The sequence below is a fragment of the Neopsephotus bourkii genome, unplaced genomic scaffold (genome assembly GCF_033783945.1).
Source record: "Neopsephotus bourkii isolate Nb327-2 ecotype Australia unplaced genomic scaffold, CSIRO-AGI_Nbou_v1 NB_873, whole genome shotgun sequence".
NCBI classification, from domain to species: Eukaryota; Metazoa; Chordata; class Aves; order Psittaciformes; family Psittacidae; genus Neopsephotus; species Neopsephotus bourkii.
The window spans coordinates 2,127,227-2,148,456 of NW_026901367.1; the positions used below are offsets into that span (position 1 = coordinate 2,127,227).

General features: G+C 50.7%; 1 protein-coding gene across 3 annotated transcripts in view; it reads right to left on the minus strand.

Moving 5' to 3' along the window:
- The window catches only part of SPTBN1 (spectrin beta, non-erythrocytic 1), a 138,619-nt gene that overhangs the window by 58,384 nt on the left and 59,005 nt on the right, over nucleotides 1–21,230 (minus strand). The window contains exon 1 of one of the 3 annotated variants that reach the window (XM_061356853.1): nucleotides 20,437–20,697. The exons of the other annotated variants lie outside the window; for them this stretch is intronic. Coding sequence (XP_061212837.1) covers nucleotides 20,437–20,545 — 109 coding nt within the window. The 5' untranslated portion in view covers nucleotides 20,546–20,697. Of the gene's footprint in view, nucleotides 1–20,436; nucleotides 20,698–21,230 lie in introns of those variants that run through there. 3 annotated transcript variants of the gene reach the window in all.

Sequence of the window (21,230 nt, forward strand, 5' to 3'; positions counted from 1 at the left end):
CGCTTGGAGCATTGTGTGCAGTTCTGGTGTCCTAAGCATGAAAAGGACATGGAGCTGTTGGAACAAGTCCAGAGGAGGCCACGAGGATGCTCAGGGGCTGGAGCACCTCCTGTATGAAGACAGGCTGAGAAAGTTGGGGCTGTTCAGCCTGGAGAAGAGAAGCTGCGTGGAGACCTCAGAGCAGCTTCCAGTGTCTGAAGGGGGCTATAGGGATGCTGGGGAGGGACTCTTCATTAGGGACTGTAGTGACAGGACAAGGGGTAATGGGTTCAAACTGAAACAGGGGAAGTTTAGATTGGATCTAAGGAGGAAATTCTTTCCTGTGAGGGTGCTGAGGCACTGGAATGGGTTGCCCAGGGAGGTTGTGAATGCTCCATCCCTGGCAGTGTTCAAGGCCAGGTTGGACAGAGCCTTGGGTGCCATGGTTTAGTGTGAGGTGTCCCTGCCCATGGCAGGGGGGTTGGAACTGGATGATCTTAAGGTCCTTTCCAACCCTGACTATTCTCTGGTTCTGTGTTTCAGAAGACACATACGTACAGAAACGCGGTACTTACCATTTGGCTGGGCACAGAACACAACCGTGACTCTTTTACATGCGGTGCTGTGCAAAACCCACACTGTGAGGGCCAGGTGCATCCATGAGCGATGACACCAGGGATTTCCCATCAGCGACAGGCCCCCGGGTGCTATTTCTGGATCATTTCTGACAAATGTCCTTCCCCCCTCAAAAGCGCAGGGTTAGATGGTGAGGATTAACTGAAAGCAGAGGGTAAGGGTGGAGCTGCGCCTGTCCTGCAGCTTGTGAGAACACCGCTTTCCCAGGGGCAAAGAGAAACGCGCCCCGTGCAAAACGTGCCCAGCAGGGAAGCGGAAGCCGCGCGGGATCCATAATGGAGAATCCCACTTATCTTGAGGCAACACCGGGAAGGAAATTTCCTTTCTGCGGAAACCCCCCCCTCGCCAATGGGCCCGGCCTGGGGGCCTTGGGAACTGCGGCGCTGTGAGCGGGGTGCATCACGGACAGCACTGCTTAGAGTGCGGTACATGGACGGGAGCTTGTGTGCTGGAGTGATGGGGCACCAGCAGGCACCGAGCCCCTTGTGTGCCTGACCAGAGGTGCCTCCTCCTCCAGGGGGGAGGAGAAATAACCTGACCTGAGGTGGCTTCCTGAAGGGTCAGTGGCTGCGTCCCCAGCCTGGCACAGAAGGAAGGGCTGACACACACCATCCTCCCTCTGTGCCACCCCAGCTATACCGGCTGGGACAGCCTTAATAACTGCCCTGGGAATGCACAGTGCAGGAGCTGGGTGAGAAACACGTGGGTCCCCTTGGCTCCTTTATAGAATCATAGAATAATCAAGGTTGGAAAGGACCTTAAAATCACCCAGTTCCACCCCCCGTGCTATGGGCAGGGACACCTCACACTAAACCATGGCACCCAAGGCTCTGTCCAGCCTGGCCTTGAACACTGCCAGGGATGGAGCATTCACAACCTCCCTGGGCAACCCATTCCAGTGCCTCAGCACCCTCACAGGAAAGAACTTCCTCCTTATATCCAATCTAAACTTCCCCTGTTTCAGTTTTAACCCATTACCCCTTGTCCTATCACTACAGTCCCTAATGAAGAGTCCCTCCCCAGCATCCCTATAGGCCCCCTTCAGACACTGGAAGCTGCTCTGAGGTCTCCACGCAGCTTCTCTTCTCCAGGCTGAACAGCCCCAACCTTCTCAGCCTGGCTCCATACAGGAGGTGCTCCCAGCTTGGTTGGAAGGGACCTTCAAGCTCCCCCAGCTCCCCCCGTGCCACAGGCAGGGACCCCTTCCACTAGAGCAGGAACGTGTCCCCGTGACCGCAGCACTAACGGCTGCTGTGGCAAAGGTTACCTGGGCAGCTGCCTGCTTTCTAAACAGAGCTTGGAGCCAGCCGGCTCCCTTCATACCGGTCAAACCGCACTCGCAACAAGTGACCTTGACTCCCTCCCAGACGGAACGGCACTGGTATGTTTGGCACAGGCTGCTGCCAGCACGGCGCAGGTAAAATGCCTCTGTGCCCATCGGATCAACAGCAAAGGGGCTGCTCCCAAAGGAGCTGAAAGGCTGCTGAGGAGGTAGAGGGATTAGAGCCCTGAGCGGCTGCGATGGGTGCTGGGTGCGTGCACAGCACATGGGGCAGCGCAGCATCAGAGCACGGAAATCCTCCCTACCCAGTGTGGCCGTGAGCAGCTCACTGGGTGCATCAGCAGTGTTTGTGGACCATTGAATCAAATAGCTTGGAAAAGCCCTTTAAGCTCACTCAGTCCAACCCTTACCCCAGCACTGCCAAGGCCACCACTAACCCATGGCACTGAGGCCTCATCTCCACGGGGTGTGAACACTTGCAGGGCCGGTGCCTGCAGCCCTGCCCTGGGCAGCCTGTTCCAATGCCTGAGCACCCTCTGGGGCAGGAATTGTTCCTCAGCTCCATCTAAACCTGCCCTGGTGCAGCTTGAGGCCGGTTCCTCTTGTCCCATCCCTTGTTCCTTGGGAGCAGAGCCCAGCCCCTCCTGGCTCCATCCTCCTGTCAGGCAGTTGGAGGCAGCCATCAGGTCCCCCCTGAGCCTTCTCCATCTGAACCCCCCAGGTCCCTCAGCCCTTCCCCATCACCCCTGTGCTCCAGGCCCTGCACCAGCTCCATTCCCTTCTCTGTCCCCGCTCCAGCCCCTCAATGTCTCTCTTGCAGTGAGGGGCCCAGAGCTGAGCACAGGATCCGAGGTGCAGCCTCACCAGTGCCCAGCACAGGGGCACAATCCCTGCCCTGGCCCTGCTGCCGCACTGGTGCTGGTACAGGCCAGGATGCTGGGGGCTTCCTGGCTGCCTGGGCACAAGCTGCTCATGTTCAGCTCCATCCCTCAGCACCCCCAGCTCCTGTTCCATGGGCAGCTTTCAGCCTGGAGCATTGCAGGGGGTTGTTGTGACCCAAGTGCAGGACCCAGCACTGAGTCTGATTGAACCCCATGCAATTTGCCACAACCCCATGGATCCAGCCTGTCCAGTTCCCTCTGCAGAGCCTCCTGCCCTCCAGCAGACCAACGCTCCCACCCAGAATCCTGCAATACCTCAAGACAAATTAAGGCTGAGGTTTAATCCCTAACTCCAAATGCTGCCTCCTTAGTTTGATTTCCATGCTGAAAGTCATTTTTCCAGCTCAGAATTATTGTTTTTTCACTATAGCAACAGACTCCAGCACCCTACCCAAGGCATTGCTACACACCCTGACTCAGAGATCCTTGTGCATTGCTCCCGGCGCACCGCTGCTGCTGACACCCAACATCCACAGCTCCCCACATCATACCCTAGGATAACCGTGCAGGAAAAACAGAGCTCGTTCCCATTACCACAGGTTTTCATGGTGCAGGATGTTATAGAATCATAGAATCAAACAGGTTGGAAAAGAGCTTTCAGATCAAGTCCAACCCTTCCCCAGCACTGCCAAGGCCACCACTGAATACCAGTCCCCACGTTCTCTTGCAGATGCAAGGATATGGAGTTAAAGAGCCTGTGATATCCACAGTTTCACTAAGTCCAGCTGTGCTTGGAAGCTTTTCAGCTGTGAAAGATGCCCGAGAGGATGGCAGCTCAGCTACTGGGAGCACAGTGTGGTGATCAAACAAGATTTTATCTGGAAACCATGTGAACACGTGTGACAATCTTCACTCTTTGTTCTAGGAACAGAAGACTCTTGTCTGTAGAGAAGAGGAAGTAAAAGTAATTCCTTTTAACCTTCAGGTGTCCTATGACTACCTCCCCTTTAGCAGTAAAACTGAACAGGGGATGCTGCTTTTCTCCTGCTGCAGATAACGGGTCAGGATTGAGAATAGGGGTTGATGAGACTGGAAAACAAGGACCTTAATGTAGAAGACACAGGTGCCTAACATGTGCAGGGGCAAGCAACAGCCTAGAATGCAACCTGCGGGAAGTCGAACTTCCACACATCTCATTCACAGGTCTGATGCTTAGGAACAACAGGGGAGCTTTGAAACCATCTCCTTCGTTTTCAGTTCCACCTTGCAGCCAGTGTAACAAGAGGGATGGCTGCAGCCGATGGGTTTGTTTGCTGGTTGTGTTTGGTGTGGTTATCTCATGGCACAAAGTGGAGGAACTCCATCCAAACGGGTGAGACTGCGCCAAAGCTGTTACAGGCTCCAACACGACTGAGGCAAGAACCTGAACGTGCAAGATGACAAACAACGAGGTGATTCTGCTCGTGCTGTGTTCAGCTGCTGCTTTTCATTAGGAGCATGACCCTTGCTGCTTTCCCCACTCTGCTGCACAGAGCCTATTGTCCACACGGCAGGGCTGTGTGCAGCAGCCCATTCGCTTTCATAGGAAGCAGCACCCGGCTTCGAAATCCTATTAACTATCTCCCCTTCTCCATTGAACAGTACAGCATGTGATGACTTTCACTGCTGAAAACACTGGAAACAGGGAAAGCTCCACAAAGCAGCACGTGGGCAAAGCAATTCTGCTGCTTTCTCTCTTTGGTGTCCCTAAACCTTCCTCACACAATGAAATGATGCACAGAACAACGTCCGACAGCATTGCAGGCTGGGGGAGGGCAGGTCCTGCCATTGTCCTTGGTTTTACACAGAGTTGATGGCTTTTTGGTGTCAGCAATACAAAAATAGACCTACTTTGGGTTCAGGTAGAAGAATGAGTACCTTCGTCTGCAGAAAGTTGGATACTCACTTGGAGCACTGTGTGCAGTTCTGGTGTCCTAAGCATGAAAAGGATATGGAGCTGTTGGAACAAGTGCAGAGGAAGCCACGAGGATGCTCAGGGGCTGAAGCACCTCCTGTATGGAGACAGGCTGAGAACGCTGGGGCTGTTCAGCCTGGAGAAGAGAAGCTGCGTGGGGACCTCAGAGCAGCTTCCAGTGTCTGAAGGGGGCCTATAGGGATGCTGGGGAGGGACTCTTCATTAGGGACTGTAGTGACAGGACAAGGGGTAATGGGTTAAAACTGAAACAGGGGAAGTTTAGATTGGATATAAGGAAGAAGTTCTTTCCTGTGAGGGTGTTGAGGCACTGGAATGGGTTGCCCAGGGAGGTCGTGAATGCTCCATCCCTGGCAGTGTTCAAGGCCAAGTTGGACAGAGCCTTGGGTGAGATGGTTTACTGTGAGGTGTCCCTGCCCGTGGCAGGGGGTTGGAACAGGATGATGTTAAGGTCCTTTCCAACCTGAACTAGTCTATGATTCTACAAAGTTGCTGTAAGGTCTTCTACAGAGAACAAATGAAACAGAAAAGTCATCTGGGTTGAACAGATTAAACTGTGGAAGAGCTCAGCCTACTTTGGTATCTAATTCAGAAGATGAAGATGACATATTTAATCAGACTTAGGGAATACGTGCTCAGCTCTCCCTTGGGGCAACCATACGAACTCAGGTTTAACATCAGGAAAATGCCCACATCCAGAGCAGCCCTCTGCTATGGCAAACACCCCTTCACACAGCTCACTCCATACACATTAGCTATGGAGCTTAGTCTCTGGTACTCACTCCAGGATACCAGCTGACTTGTTGCTCTGCTGTGTGCAATGCAAAGGAGCCACAGAAACGAGACCTTTCCAGTGCATGATTACAATGGTTCAACACTTGTGGATGCTGCTCTTGGGAACACTCACACCCAGCTCCAGCCTCAAACACCATCCTCTGCCCTGCTTTAATGGAATGCTCACACTATTGAAGTCCATTATGAGAAAAAAGAGGACCAAGGCCTAACCCCCAAGATGCTACAAACCCATTTGTACAGCAGGATAGCAGAGGTTACGGTTGAATAAAGGAGTAACTTCATGGCCTAATGAGCCTGCAGTAGAGTTCCAATGGATCTCCCTTGAAATACAGCATGAGAAGTACGTCAGTGCTGTCAGCCTTTAGCACAGAAGGACACAAGTGGCTGATTTGGTGTCAGTGGTTTACACTTGATGCCATTTTTCCCCTTGGAGTAAGAGACAAATCACTTTGTGCAAAGGAGCACGGGAAAAGCATAGGCCTGTCCCAGGACACTGATCGTGGAATTCCCACCAAAGAACAACGAAGTCCTGAGGTTACTGCGCTATTCCAAGTACCCACAACCTTGTGGGGTCTTTGCAGCTTCCTTTAAATAACACTATGAGCATAATGCAGGGAAGAGCCAGGGATTTGGGGGGGGGGGGAATCAGTGCTGTTATGTTCCATACTTGCCCAAACCAGTGTTAGCCAGGGGGCCAGCAAGGCTTGGCACATGCAGAGGACACACCAGGTACTTCACTACGTAAGGTCCATCTTATTTCTTTCCCTGTTCAGCAAACCCAGCAGAATGAAAGAGGCTTTACAGTGGATTTCCACTTGTCAATAGGAGGAAAAAGGAGCGGAGGAAGGAGGAGGGTTCTGTTGTTTTAATGGTTTCTGTTGTTCTCTTTTCCTTTCAGCACTCCTCCCTCTTCTCCCTTGAGGTAAGCCAGCAGTTCCCACACAAGACTAACAGCACTTGCTCTTTCCACAGTGCAACTATGTGACCAGGCTGGGATCCTCCTTATCTAGGTATTTGGGAATATGAAATGGTAACTGTTAGGCAGAGATGACTCAGGAAGGGATGGGCACCAGACTCAGCATTCACCTTGAAGACAGCACTGCACCACCCTAGGAAGGAGACCTGCTGGTGGTGCAAGGCTGGGTGTAGCCAAGCAAGGGAAATGATGATGGTTATCAAGAAGAAAGGTGTTACCATGAGGGTGCTCAGACACGAGATCACGCAAAGGCTGTGGGATCTCCCTCCTTAGGGGTACTCAGATCTCAGCAGGGCAAACCCCTGAGCAACCCCATCTAAGACTGAGGTTGACCCTGCTTCCAACCTAAAAGGGCTGCACGAAACCTGGAGAGGGGCTTGGGACAAGGGCCTGTAGGGACAGGCCAAGGGGAATGGCTTGAACCTGCCCGAGGGGAGACTGAGCTGAGCTCTTAGGCAGAAGCTCTTCCCTGTGAGGGTGCTGAGGCGCTGGCACAGGGTGCCCAGAGAAGCTGTGGCTGCCCCATCCCTGGCAGTGCTCAAGGCCAGGTTGGACACAGGGGCTTGGAGCAAGCTGCTCCAGTGGAAGGGGTCCCTGCCCGTGGCAGGGGTTGGAGCTGGAGGAGCTTGAAAGTCCCTTCCATCCAAACCAGGCTGGGGTTCTGTGACTCTAAATTATTCTATGATTCCATGAATTTTAGCAAGCTTAAACAAGAACAGGCCACACCAGCAAACTGCCACTATTCCGATGGACTCCCACTGAGGGATTCCAGAGAGCTGCGGGATCTTCTCTTTCATCTGGGGCACACATTGAGACATTACATGAAGAGAGAAGTCCTAGCTGTGGTGTGTTTTGACCAAGCTTCTTTAAAACCTCACTGCAATCAGAAAGAGGAATGGATGAAAAGAATGCCAAACCTTGGCTGGGTTCGTGTTTAAATCTAATTTCACTCTAATGACAGAAAAGCATTAATGGAAAATAAATAAATCTATGATGAATGCATTTAATCCTTTCAATTATTAAATCTCTGCGCTAAAAGATGTTATCCTTGCCATTAATTGCTGTTAAATCATAATTTTCATTATCACAGCAATATTCTCAATGGAAGAACATGTATTTAAACAGCCACTGCACTGATCAGGGATTAATAATAGCTGATTTCCCAGCCTTGCTGAACAAGGTGTTTAGTTCACCCGGTTCCCATGGTCACACCATAATTTACCACTGTTAATTGCACGCTATGTTGTGGAGCCAGATGCACTACACTCTATTGACAGGTTGCCACATAAAAGCAGTTACACCACAGGTAAGCCAAGCCTCGGCTCTGCAGGCCTGAGACTAAGCTAAATGCCAGAGGTGAAACCTGAATCAGTAACAGCAATAGGAATATTGTTGGTTACTATAAAACCCACTTGTGCAACTGAAGGGCCGATGGCATTTGTAACATGCAGTTATTTCCAAGAAGGGAGTTTTTCAAATGCATCGATTTTAATGGGCTTTGAAACAAACTGCTAATAAGAAGCATTAGAGGGAAAAAATCCCTAATCCTCTCTGGCTCTAATCTGCAAACCCATCACAGAGAGCTCCAGCTGAAGTGCAGGAATCTTCATCTTTGGAGAGCGGTAGAGATGATGCTTCACTCATCAACTTGCCTAAGCAAAGCTCCAGAAATGGGACCCCGGTGTAAACTTCCACACACACCTTCCGATCAATCACTTCTATGAAAGTTCTTATTTAAAAACCAACTAATAATAAATTAATGATAAAATAATAATTACAAATAATAACACTTCTACATCGCCCTTTCCACGCCAGACCTGCTTCCTGGGGACCGGTGAGGTATGAACAAGCTGCCCATCCATTCTAATTCCTCACCTCAGAACTTTCCTGCTGGGCTGGTGGATTTCAATCCAAAGGTCATTCACTGATCTGCTTTTGTGGGACAATGGGACATGTTTAAGCAAAATCATTTCACCCTTTGGAGTTATGCAAGAGTAGGGAAAAGAGACACCTTCCCAATGCAGTATTTCTTGTCCATGTAATAACTTTCAAAGCAGTAGCAGGAAAAAAACCCAAATCTTTGTTGAAACTCCCAAAGATCTCTCTGGGATTTAAAAGGTGATGCAAATTTGAAGGAATTACCTGGGTAAAATTATACTTTGAACCCCTTAAAGGTGCATCTTCATCCAGAAACACCAGTTGTCTCTCCAGTCTTCAAATGTGGACATGTGAGTTGCACTGAGACTGCAATGTGTTGATTATACAAATAGTAAAGCCCTACCTGGGTATAAAGATACAGCCTCTGTTGAAGTTATCCGGGATGGCTCCCATCCCCATGTTTAATGCCAAACATCATCAGCTCAGCACAATCCATACAAGAAGCACCTAAACACTGCTGATCAAAGTCATTTCACAGATGCCTCCTTAATTGCATTGCTTGTGGGCTCTGTGTTCTGGGCCTTCCCCTCTCTCAAGCTGTGAAGCAGCATCCTTGGGCCTTTCCGAGCAAAACCAAAAGCACAGACTATGAAACAGGGCAATTAATAAAGGAAACACAGAGCACAGGCACTTCTGAGCCGTGCCTGATTACTGCTCCCAATTGGCTGTTAATGGAATAGTAACATCATTAAAAGACAATTCAGGTGTTGGTTAAGCACAGAACTGTTGCACATTTGCCTTACGTATGCAATCAGGCTCTTTGAACTGAGAGTACTGGTGTGCTTATCCCCATCTTAGACCCCTTCAGACCCAAACCACACGCATACGTGTGTGCATGGATATGAAAACACATTTATGGCATCTTAGACTGCGTGCACCTCATTTGTGCTTTCCTTAAGCCTGAGGGATCTCAACTCACTGATTTTCACGTCTCCAAACTTATGGGCACATCAAAGCTCAACTCAAACACACAAGTCCTCTGTGAATGACAAACAGCTCCATACACACACTTGTGAATACGAAGCTCACAGTGACCTAGAGCTGGTGCCAAGGAAATGGCTTCAGACTTGGCAACAGGAGCTACACCAGAAGGGAGAGCTCACTTACGGAGCACAGAAAACAAAAGGTGTTCTGGCATGAGGCAGTTTGCAAACGTGCCCCTAGAAACTGCTCTCATCCCAGCCCTGCCATTCCCAGTGTAGGGAGCAGCTCTCCTGCATCCAGCACAGAACTGTGCTCCATCCCTATGGAGGATGTCACTGCCAGGACATGGTGCATAGTAAAGATTGTATATATTGGGTTTCCTTAAGTGTTGTCTGTTCTCCTGGACAGCTTGTGACTGCCTTTATTTAGAAAGGAAAGGATCCGTAGTGAGGAAACGGCTGGAACATGATGGGCCCCAGGCGCACAGGATACATCAGCATCCTTCAAGTGGCACAGAGCATCGTTAGCATCAATGAGCTGGCAAATATCAGTGCAACTCGCCTGTTAGGAGCAAATGTTCCAGTAAATTTGTATCATGGGGATTTTATAATATACCCTTATCAGGCATCATTAGTAACACAGTTATCTGGGGAGAGAGAAAGAGAAAAGCATTCAATGTGAGCAGCAGTGGATTGATGGCAAAAATGTGCCATAACTTCCATGTCCCACTCTGCGAACTCCCTCTATAAGGACTTAGGGAACAGTTATGAACAATTATACCCAGATGCAACCAGCATAATCTGCTACCAGTGGCTGATGGATTATCATCATCTATGTATCATCATTATACATCTACCTGTAAAAGTGGCAGTGGCCAGGACATCACCTCAGGAGCAGCAGGAAATCACCTACAGGCACTGCCAAGTTTCTAAAGTGACATCAGTTAGATTGAGCTGAGCCCTTAGGCAGAAGCTCTTCCCTGTGAGGGTGCTGAGGCGCTGGCACAGGGTGCCCAGAGAAGCTGTGGCTGCCCCATCCCTGGCAGTGCTCTTGGACACAGGGCCTTGGAGCAAGCTGCTCCAGTGGAAGGTGTCTAGTGGAAGCTCTAAGTTCCCTTCCATCCCAAACCACTGTGTGATGCTATGATTACTTCCACAGCATGAGACACTGAGCACGTCAAGGTAGGGTTAACCCAAATTACTGAGCTCCCCATGCATGAGAACCACAGAAAGGTCAGAAGTTCAGAACACAACCGACATCTGATGTTCCTCCCCAGCTCCTCAGGGCCTCACTTAACCGCCGCCCACCGCGCAATGGCCATTACTCATGCTCAGCGTCAATCACAGCACAGTCACATCCGCACTCCCAGAGCAGCCTCATTGTATTGCCAGGCAACCTGGACAAGAGGGGAGGAGGAACACACCTTGGAAACACTGCTACCAAAGTCCAGTTCCCCTGGGAAGAACTGGGGAGAGCCACTGGACACAGAAGTCCTTCCTACCCCGAGCAAACCGCAGTTGGCTGCCTGCCGAGGCGACTGCCATGTTTTCACTTGCCTTTTCTCCTGGAACCAAACCATAATCTGAGCAGGTTTTCAGGAACTGGAATCATTGCCTGGACGAAACAAGCACTAAGAACTGGACTTTGGGGTTGTTTTGGGAGGGGAAGGCTGAACCCAGCCCATGGTGTCAGTGTGGAGAAGCTGAAACCAAAGAGATGTCATTTGGGAAGAATGATGGAGCAGGCTGGATTGGAGACACAATCCCACCACTGAGCTGAGTCCCTCAGCACTGCTGCTTGCATTTCATTGCTGGTAATGGGGCTGCCTCTGCTTAGGGGTTCCTTTCCAAGATAAATCTGGGCAGCCAGCATTTACTTTGTTCAGATAAACCCTCAAATTGCTTTGTAACCACACGTCATTTTGCTGGCATCAGGCTACCCCTTGCTTGTGATTGGAGCGCTGTGGTAATACACATCCTTTCTGTACCTTGCCACCATGCTTTCCTCACTGCCCCTTGGTATGTAATCCTCTGGCTGTTCTGCCTGAAAACTCCATTCTGATGGAACTAAGACAAGAAAACATCAAGGAGCCAGCCCCTGGAGCAAAACAACCCTCAGAAACACACACCTGGCCATTTTGACAACATCCATGATGCCCATGCAAAGCCATTTGGGATGACACTTCCCCTGTTTGCTAGCATAGGAAGTCTGCAAAACCTGAAAATGTGAAATCCTATTTATGACCTCCTACCCTCCCCCTCCTCCCGACAACCTTAATCATAGAATCATGGAATGGTTTGGGCTGGAAAGGACCTTAAGATCACCCAGTTCCAACCCCCCTGCTACGGGCAGGGACACTTCACACTAAACCATGGTACCCAAGGCTCTGTCCAACCTTGAGTTGTACTTGAGTAGAGCTCAACTCAACACGCAGCAGGCCTGTGTGTTCTACCCATTACCTGTAGGCAGAAAACAGACCCTGCCCGGTGTTGTACCTGTAACCAGGACTGTGTTTGTGAGACTTCCAGCTCGTACCTTTATGAACTAAACCATGGAATCACCAGCATTCCCAGTTCCCTCAGGAAGAGGCCACTTGCTCATCTCAGACCTTCCACAAGACCTTTGAGCATCCACGGCCGTGGCCCCCACGAAGCCACGGCGATGTGCTGCACGCTGCTGATGCTGCTGCCCTCAAACCCGTGCTGCCGGAGCGGAACAGTGGGGCATTGAGAGCACTGCGGGACTGTGCCGCGGGAGCGTGGCTGCTGGAGCCCTTCTCCAACAAAGGAGGCTCTGAGCCGGGTGCCTCCTTCCAGCAGACAGTGTACGAGGCCTTTGTGTGAGCGCCGGGGCTCTCCCGGCCATCGCAGCCTCGGGCCCCACATCAGAAGTCACAAGCAGGAGCGCTCACCACCCCTCTTCATTCCTCCTATGCAGGACACAAGAGCAGTGGGTTCAGGTGCATGTGGTTTGGGAGCAGTGAGCAACGTCAGGCTCAGCAAGTGATTTTAGGCTCCCATGCTGGTTATCCAGTACGTGAACATCCAGTATGTGGACATCCAGTACGTGAAGGGGGTGTATAAGGATGCTGGAGAGGGACTCTTCATTAGGGACTGTAGTGACAGGACAAGGGGTGATGGGTTCAGACTGAAATAGGGGACGTTCAGGTTGGATATAAGGCAGAAGCTCTTCCCTGTGAGGGTGCTGAGGCGCTGGCACAGGGTGCCCAGAGAAGCTGTGGCTGCCCCATCCCTGGCAGTGCTCAAGGCCAGGTTGGACACAGGGGCTTGGAGCAAGCTGCTCCAGTGGAAGGGGTCCCTGCCCGTGGCAGGGGTTGGAGCTGGAGGAGCTTTAAGGTCCCTTCCAACCCAAACCAGCCTGGGGCTCTATGATTCTATGCCCTCCTTAATTCCATGCAGGCTAGCATGGAGGACACTCAGGCCAGAATTACTTTGGGTGCTGACTATGTTCAGTGCATGAATCAAAATAGGTGCTCCAAGCTGAGTTAGGAGTAATGCCCCAGGCCCCAAACTCATCTTTGGAGTCATTCTGTCACTTCACTTGGACAGTGGCACCAGGAGGAGGACCATTACCTGCCAGCCTCAGATAGAAATGTCCAAGTGGAATTCCAGATTCCATTTCTTGTGGGAAAAGCAAAGCAGAGTCTAAAGCACCTTATTGCCTTCATTCTATCTCCTTCACCACAGCTTTCAAAGCTAACAGAGACTAGCTCCTGATCTAGTTGAAGATGTGCCTGCTCGTTGCAGGGAGGTTTGCACTAGATGAGCTTTGAAGGTCCCTTCCAGCCTCAACTATTCTGCTGTTCTCAATATTTGGCTTACTAGATTTCCCAAACCTGCCTATTAAGCAAAGAAACTCCATTTTCACATGGGGAAAAAACATCACTGTCAGACCCTGTTACTTAATAGCCGATATTTAATACCTCTCAATTCAACCTAAACAGGGACAAAAAGACCTTCAGAGCTGTTAGTAACCAAATACTCTTTCAATGCATCCTTACATGAAACGCAGGCTGCGAGCAGGAGGAGTACACCTACAAAAGCCACGGGTATCACACAGCAGTAGTTTAGTCCAGGAGTAGGAAATGGGGATGTTATGGGCCATGTCACAAGCCTGGTGTTTGATTTTCTTTGCCATTCCTACTTAGCTCCATCCACTCTAACAGCCACAGCAAGCACCCAACAGAAAACAGGAAGGCGAGAGAAACAGAGAGGAAAAAGGAGGAAGTCACCTCAAAAGAGGTTTGAGAAAGAACCTGGGAATCAATCCCACCATTGTCCTGGCCTTTTAGCACCACTTTCATCTCTGCCCGGAGCCTTGTTTTATTGCCCCACTTGCCACAGAAGTTAATGGCAAACCCCACAATCGATTTGCACAGGGCGCTTGGATAAGGAAAACGCTTGGGATAGGAGCCCGTACTCCTGCGTGGTTACAACACGCCTCCGGAGTGACCATGGATGGTCGGTGACATTTAATGTGCATATTTGAGCCATCCAGCACAGAAACACAAAGGGGCCTGTTCCTGTGCTAGCACAAACGGGGATTTACAGCAGAACATCACACAGACCATTTCACTGTGCTGACTCTGGCAACAAATCACTGCCAGGCTATTCAAAACACTGTATTGTCCCATGCACAAGTACCTGGTTTACCTCCCAAACTCAGAGCCATTAAAAGTGCACCAGAGCCACCCTGTTGGACATGAAATTATGCTCCAGAACCTAGGGATTTTTGTTTCAATATTACCTTTCTTCTCCACACAGCTGGGAAACCAATATTCCAAACATAACCTAAACAGCACGGGCTACCAAACACCAGGGTTGTAGATTTTCACAGTTATTCCAGCGAGGAGCCAAATCCAGTTTCAACATTTACTTTTCCAACTGTATCAACACGACCACATTAACAGGAATACCTTACCCTGGGCTCTTTTACCTCGCCTTCGGGATCCTCACAACTGCCAAAGCCCATAGCCAGAAAAGGAAAAGTTCAGCACATTTTGAAGGTATAAAAGAAATTTTGGAGCTTTTGGAATTTGGGCCGTGGGATGATCAAAATATGGATTATTTCTCTGCCAACAAGGAATCTCTCAGTCCTTGTTTAATCTTGAGCCATGGCAGCAGTTAATGTGGCAGTAAAGATGAATAGCCCTTTAAAACAGGGACTTTGCGTCTCAGTGCTCATCATGAAGAAGTCTTTCACAAGACCTTGACATTTTCCTCCAAATCTGATGCTTAGTTTTGTGGGGTTTGTTTTAAAGTCAGGATTGGGAGAGAATAGGAGAAAAAGGCTCGAATTTTTTAAGTTCCTGGGTCTTTTTGAAGTTTATCCTTCATAGACAAAACCATTCCAGAGCCTTCTCCAAAACCCCCTTCCATAGGTTCGCTACACATCATCTAGGCAGACACATAGATAGTTCATGTGTAATACAGCTAACAGACAACACCTGTGGTCACTAAAACATGGCTTTCACTTCTGACTCCTCACCTCATCAGCCTCTCTCCAAAGGAAGGCTGTGAGGCACAGATGTCCCCAGGCCCTGCTGTAATATTTAGGGCTAGGAATAAATAATGGTGTCTGTGTGTCATTCCACAACCCCTACACTGTAATTGTAGGCTTTTCCTGTGGGAAAGGGCTGAAAGAAGGTGGCTCCGAGCAGCTCTGTCTCACTGTGATTCTCTGCATCAGCCCAGTGCTACAAAGTGATGTGCAAAGAGTTCCAATTCAACCAGTAGGGAGTAGACAAATACAAGTCCTAGCAAGGGTTTTGCCACACATGTCCATCCTATGGAGAACCTGAACCTGTTTGTTACAACACCTCTCCAGTCATTCCCTCTGAGCTAAATCCCTACATTACACACTCAGTTAGCTGGCAAGCTTGCTTTCATAGCTGCACATCAAAGTATTGCCAGACAGAGGAGACTTTCACCAATATTCAGCTGTAACCTTTGTTCAGCTGGCCAGAACACCCTAAACCTGAGTCTAGGCTTCAGATTTGTTAGGAGGAATCATACACTGGAAAGAACAAGGGTCCCGTTATCACACACAGAAATGCATCATTCAAAACACTGTGTCTGAGATCGCTTAGAAACGCTTTGCAAAGCTGATGGGGCTTGTGCTCATGTGTCACAAAGCCAGGAGACTGAAGGATGCTGTGATGCGGTTGCAGACAGCACAAAATCAAGCAAATTTGCCATGGGAATATGAGAATATTTGCAACTTTGGTGGATCTGAGAGAGTGGAAAAAATCCATGTGAAGCAGACGCATTCCCCCTGGGATGAAATTCAGCCTTCCCACCTTTCACCTCTAACAGGAATTACCATGACAAGAAATGCCAGTGACCAATTTGGTAGACAAAGTAGGGTGTCCTTTGGCTCAGTAAGCGCTGCCCCTGGCTATGCAGGTCACTGCTTGCAGCAGACCCAGTCCCTTCAAAGGTAAACCTTGCAGTCACTATTGAAAGTGTCTTTTCAAAGGGTACCCACATAACTTGAGAGGATGCTGGGCGCAGCAAGGAGATCCCACAGCCCCAGCACAGGGCAGCATGAGCCCTGCACACCCATGGGTTCACAGCAGGAGCTCCCTGTTTATCCACAGGCAGGGATCTGGGACAAGACTTTCTTGCAGGAAGAGCAGTGGGGGAAGCTCTGCTTCAGAATAGACAAAGCAAAACAAGCAGGGAGGTTTTCCTGCTGTTGTGCAGGCTGGCTGGGAACCAACCCATGCACACAGAGCCCTGTGTTAGTGACGCTGGTTATCATTGACCACTTATAAATAGAAACCGTGTGTCTCTTTATGGCCAAGCGGAGCCCAGAGCACTGCAGATCAAAGGCTTACCCAGCCAAGGAGCTCCCCTGCTGAAGGGCACTGCCAGCAGAGCAAGGGGTTGCCCCAGGCACCCCAAACACTCATACAACTGCGGTCTGTTTCCTGGTGCTGGGAGTGCTGGGTAGCCACAGCCTGTCAACCCCACTGAACAGTCTGGCTAAAGGCAGTTGAACCACCTGGGATGGGAAAGCAGCTCTCCTTTCCTACAGGCTTATTCCAGCGGTCACTGCGTTAGGGGCCAGGTTTTCCAAACCATTTCTAACACAGCTCCAAAGCAGCAATGGAACAAAGACCCTTGCACCCATGCTGCTGGTCACCAAAGACACCAGGCTCCCACTGCCAATCAGAGAATAGTTAGGGCTGGACAGGACATTAACATCATCCAGTTCCAACTCCATGAACAGCTTCCAAGCTGAAATGCAACGTTAAAAATGAATAGCACCAAAAGGAACCACCCAGAAGGTACATCAGGAGCAGCTCTGGAAGCTGCTTCCTGTGGGCATTTATCAGGAGCACAGATCTGGCTCCCCATCACCGCCCAGCCCAGGATCTCACATTTGTAATCAGCACTGGAAACATCACACCTCAGGCCAGCCCTCAAGCCCAGACCCAGCTTCCCAACTGCCCTGCGGGTGCTGGTAAAGCCACCAGCTACTGAATGCCAGAGATGCCACTGAATGAATGAATGAATGCCAGGCTGCCCCATTCCCCAGGTGGGAGGGAGGAGGGATGATGTGATAGCTGGTGGAGGCTTCCCTGTGGCACTGACCCTCACTGCCGCAGATGTGGAAAGTGATACAGCTGCAGGGATCTCCTTCCAAATTCCTGGCTCACATTAACCTCTTCCTGCCAACCCCGGAACCTTGCCAAGCCCATCCACAGGATCCTGGTGTTAGTGCGGCACAAGTGAGGGACTCGGTTCACAACTGTAACCTACATGGTGTGCTGCTCATTTATAAAGAGCCCAACTCTTCCTGACAGGCTGAGAGAGCTGGGCTGGGGCAGCCTGGAGAAGAGAAGGCTCCTGAAGGGGAGACCTGAGAGCAGCTCCAGTGCCTAAAGGGGCTGCAGGAAAGCTGGAGAGGGGCTTGGGACAAGGGCCTGTAGGGACAGGCCAAGGGGAATGGCTTGAACCTGCCCGAGGGGAGACTGAGCTGAGCTCTTAGGCAGAAGCTCTTCCCTGTGAGGGTGCTGAGGCGCTGGCACAGGGTGCCCAGAGAAGCTGTGGCTGCCCCATCCCTGGCAGTGCTCAAGGCCAGGTTGGACACAGGGGCTTGGAGCAAGCTGCTCCAGTGGAAGGGGTCCCTGCCCATCGGATGGATGAGCTTTAAGGTCCCTTCAACCCAAACCAGGCTGGGATTCTAAGATTAACTCCTCATCTGAGCAGGACACGCTGTCTCCTCCGACATACCCTGTGCAAGCTACACAGCAACACGTTCCCCCAGACAAGTTTTGGGGTCCTGTCTTTACTTGCAGAGCTACCCCAGCCCTGCAACACCCTCCCTTTCTACCAAACAAGTGGCCCTGAGAACCAGAACTCCCCACCTAGGTTGAGGCTGACTGATAGCAAGCGCTGATGCTATCTCTCAGTTATCATCCCAGGACGGGGCGAACAAACCATAATAAGAACTGACTGGAACTTAATAAAGGAAAGAGAACTTGCTGAAGCATTTCTCCCCCCACACCTGCACTGGCATTCTCACAAGCACAAGGGCTGAGTGTGCTAAACCTCTGCATAGGACATCAGGGTTTATTTGATGTAAGGGCAGCCTTGACTCACTCCTAGCAGTCTCTGCTGCATCACTCTGGACCATCAAGGCACAGCTGGGATCTCCTGTAAGGTGACCCTTCCTCCCCCGTGCAGGAGCTGGTTTGGCACCTTCAGTGTAGTCCCACCAGGGCTGGAAAATCCACTTTTACACTCTCCATTCTCACCATCCAGTCTGACAATAGTTTCCTTACAATTACCACTTCAAGGCATTTAAAAGGGGTGGAATGTGGGAGGAACCACTGCCCACCTCCACTAGGTCTGAGCAGTACCTTGCTGTGACCTAGTGTGAAGCTCTGTAACCATATGAAACCTCTAGAAAGCGTGAAAAATGAGGAACAAGCTCAGTGTGGGGAGGGCATGAATAGAGGCTACAACAGCCCTGTATGTGCCAGCACTGATGCTGCCCTAGCATCGTCCTAACCAGGGCAAGAGGGTGAAAACACGGGCATTGAGGAGGAAAACACAAGATTCAAAGGCAGGAAAGCCTCAGAAGGTGCTTTACCCATTGAGTGAGCAATGCCCAGTGCCACACAACACAGGAAAGCCTCAGAAGGTGCTTTACCCATTGAGTGAGCAATGCCCAGTGCCACCCAACACCCATGTGTGCACCAGAGCCTTGTAGCAAGAGGGCAAGAATCACCTCAAAGGTTTCCAACTACACATTAGTGGCTTTTTAGGTACTCTTCAAACAAAGAGCCATTAACCCAAGGAAAGGCAGCACCTGTGTCAGCAGAGCTAATCCTCTCCCTTTACAGCACACAGTTTTGGAGGCTTATTTAGCATTCCAGGCAGTTTCTAGTGTGTAATTTAACACATTTCCTGTACCTACACTCTGAACGCCATCAGTGGCAGCCCTGTTTTTTAAGCCTACCTCCTCTGCAATGGGAGTAGAGAGCTCCAGGATGGTTACTGCAAAGTTCCTCCTTACAACTGCAGGAGAACTCAGTGCATTTTAGCTCTTTTGTTGGAGGGAACTGCAGCACATTGAGGGAGAGCATTGCAATTGATGGTATTTTCCTTTCAAGTGAAGGCAGTGCATTCCACTGCAGGGAAAACTCACTTTCTGTGCTCTCAACAGGCTCTGCTTTCCTCTTTCAGTGGGATGTAAACAGGCAGATAATGGATTCCTGAGGCAGTGACCCAGAAAATGATAAAATCTGCCTCCTTCACCCTGCTAACTTAACCCTAAAGGCAGAGGCAGGGCCAGGATTTTAGTTCCTGTGCCATAAAGCCAGCACCGAAGCCCAAGATCTGCTTTCTCGCCTCTATATTCCCTCGTGTGCAAGTTCAGAGCCTGGGTTTTCCATGCCTGGCCTGAGGAACGCCTGTGTTGCCAGTGTTTGGGATGCTGTCATTCTATCTCATTACATCCAGTGTGCAGCCACTACTACGAGCCAGTTTACAAGCCACACAAAGTACTATGAATGAAAGACTGGGTTCTTTCCTCCCTCCCTAAGCCAACAAATAGGAACGTTCTTTGCACTACCCAGGCTCTTCCTCCCTCTCCAACAGGAACCACAGCACCATGCTTGTGGCTCAGACCAGAGTAAAATAAGAAACAGGCAGAGAAGGGCTGAACTTCACTGTACTCTGGGGTTATTTATGGAGTTACACAGACGGAGAGGAGGAGGTTTGGGTTTGGTTAAAGATTCCTTCTCATTTGGAAACTGCAGGGCTCGAGTTCATTCATCCCTGGGACATGCCTTGCACTGAGCAACAGCAGAGCCTGGTTTATGCTGTCTGAGGCAGAGAGATGCTGGGCACAGTGAAGAACTGGGGATCCTGCACCGGTCAGAGGCCTCACCTTTAGGGAACACGCCACCATTCCCCAAAGAAACACCTGGTTTTCCACCCAGGTAGAGGATTTCATAGGAAGACACTAAAGGACATTCCCCCCCGGCTAAAACCAGAGGGAAACCATGAAGAAAGTTGGGACTGTTGAAGCACCTGAATGCTTTCTCAGAGATCTACAAACAAATCTGTTTGGCAGTTATGCAACCCCTCTCCCTTTGGAGAAGTTAAGCATTTACAGGAGGCGCACAGGGAGTCAAGAGAGGGCTCTCACACTGCAAACTGCACCCAAACAAAGCCGGAGCTGGTGATTCGTTCCCAAAGTTCCAACTGTGTTTTATGGAAGGATAAAATCAACAGCAAGACCCCTTCCTCACTCTCCCCCTTACTGTTCTAAACCACCTGGTGTGCGTTAGCCCTCTGCAGTACTCAGAGGTGGGACATACACCTTTACACTGTGTAACTGAGGACACCTCCAGAGAGATAAAAGCCACGCACTATGTTCAAAGAACACAAAGCTTTCTCCTACAACACCACTTTAACACCTTGCTGCAACGAGAACAAGCCCAGACTAAGGTGTTTACAGGGATCATCTCATAGCAACACCTACAAACCCCCCCCCCCCCCCAGCCCAGGCTTACCTTGCAACTGCTTGAATCTTCCTTCTAACTGGTTATAGTTATAGGGCACCTGAGCTGCGTACCCCGGGGACAACGGCCCGGGCATGCTGCTTGACTTCTGTAATTCCATCTACAGGTAACCCAGCGGGAGCAGGAGCTGCAGCATAAAGGAGCCACGAGTTTCTCTACCATACATCCAAGTAAATCCCGGCTTCCTCGGCTTCAGTCCCTGGGGAAAACGAGCCTTCCAGCAGATAAAAGCTCCGGTTCAAACTCCAGCAGCGTGCGTTGGCCACAACGGAGTCAAGCTCAAAGCACCATGAGGGGGTTGCGGTGGGGGGGTTGCGGTGGGCGCCTTGCTCCCCCCGGCTCCCCTGCAGGCAGCTCTGCAGCGCTGGGACGCGGTTCTGGTGCCAGGGGATGCGGTGAAAGCCAGCCCGGAGCAGCGCGGAGCCTCCCGGAGCAGCAGCGCGCACCTCAGCCCTTCCTGACCCGCTGTAATATAACCGGCAGCGCCCGGGCGCGGGCTGATGTCACCGATTAGCATAGAGCGAGCCGGAGGAAGCGAAGGCTGTACCAAGGGTGAAGGGGCGGCGGAGCGGGGCAGGAGGTGGCTCCTAGGGGCTGCAGCGAGCCCGTCCTCACCGAGCCCCTGCGCTGCGAGCAGCCGGAGCCTGGGGACAAGGCGGCGGCGGGGTCCGCAGCCCCGCTGGCCCTGCGCGGCCGCAGCAGGCGGTGGTACCGTCCCCAGCAGAGCTGGTGGAATTACACACTTTTGTCGGGAGCCTCATGTAACGGAAAGGGCTCAGATTACT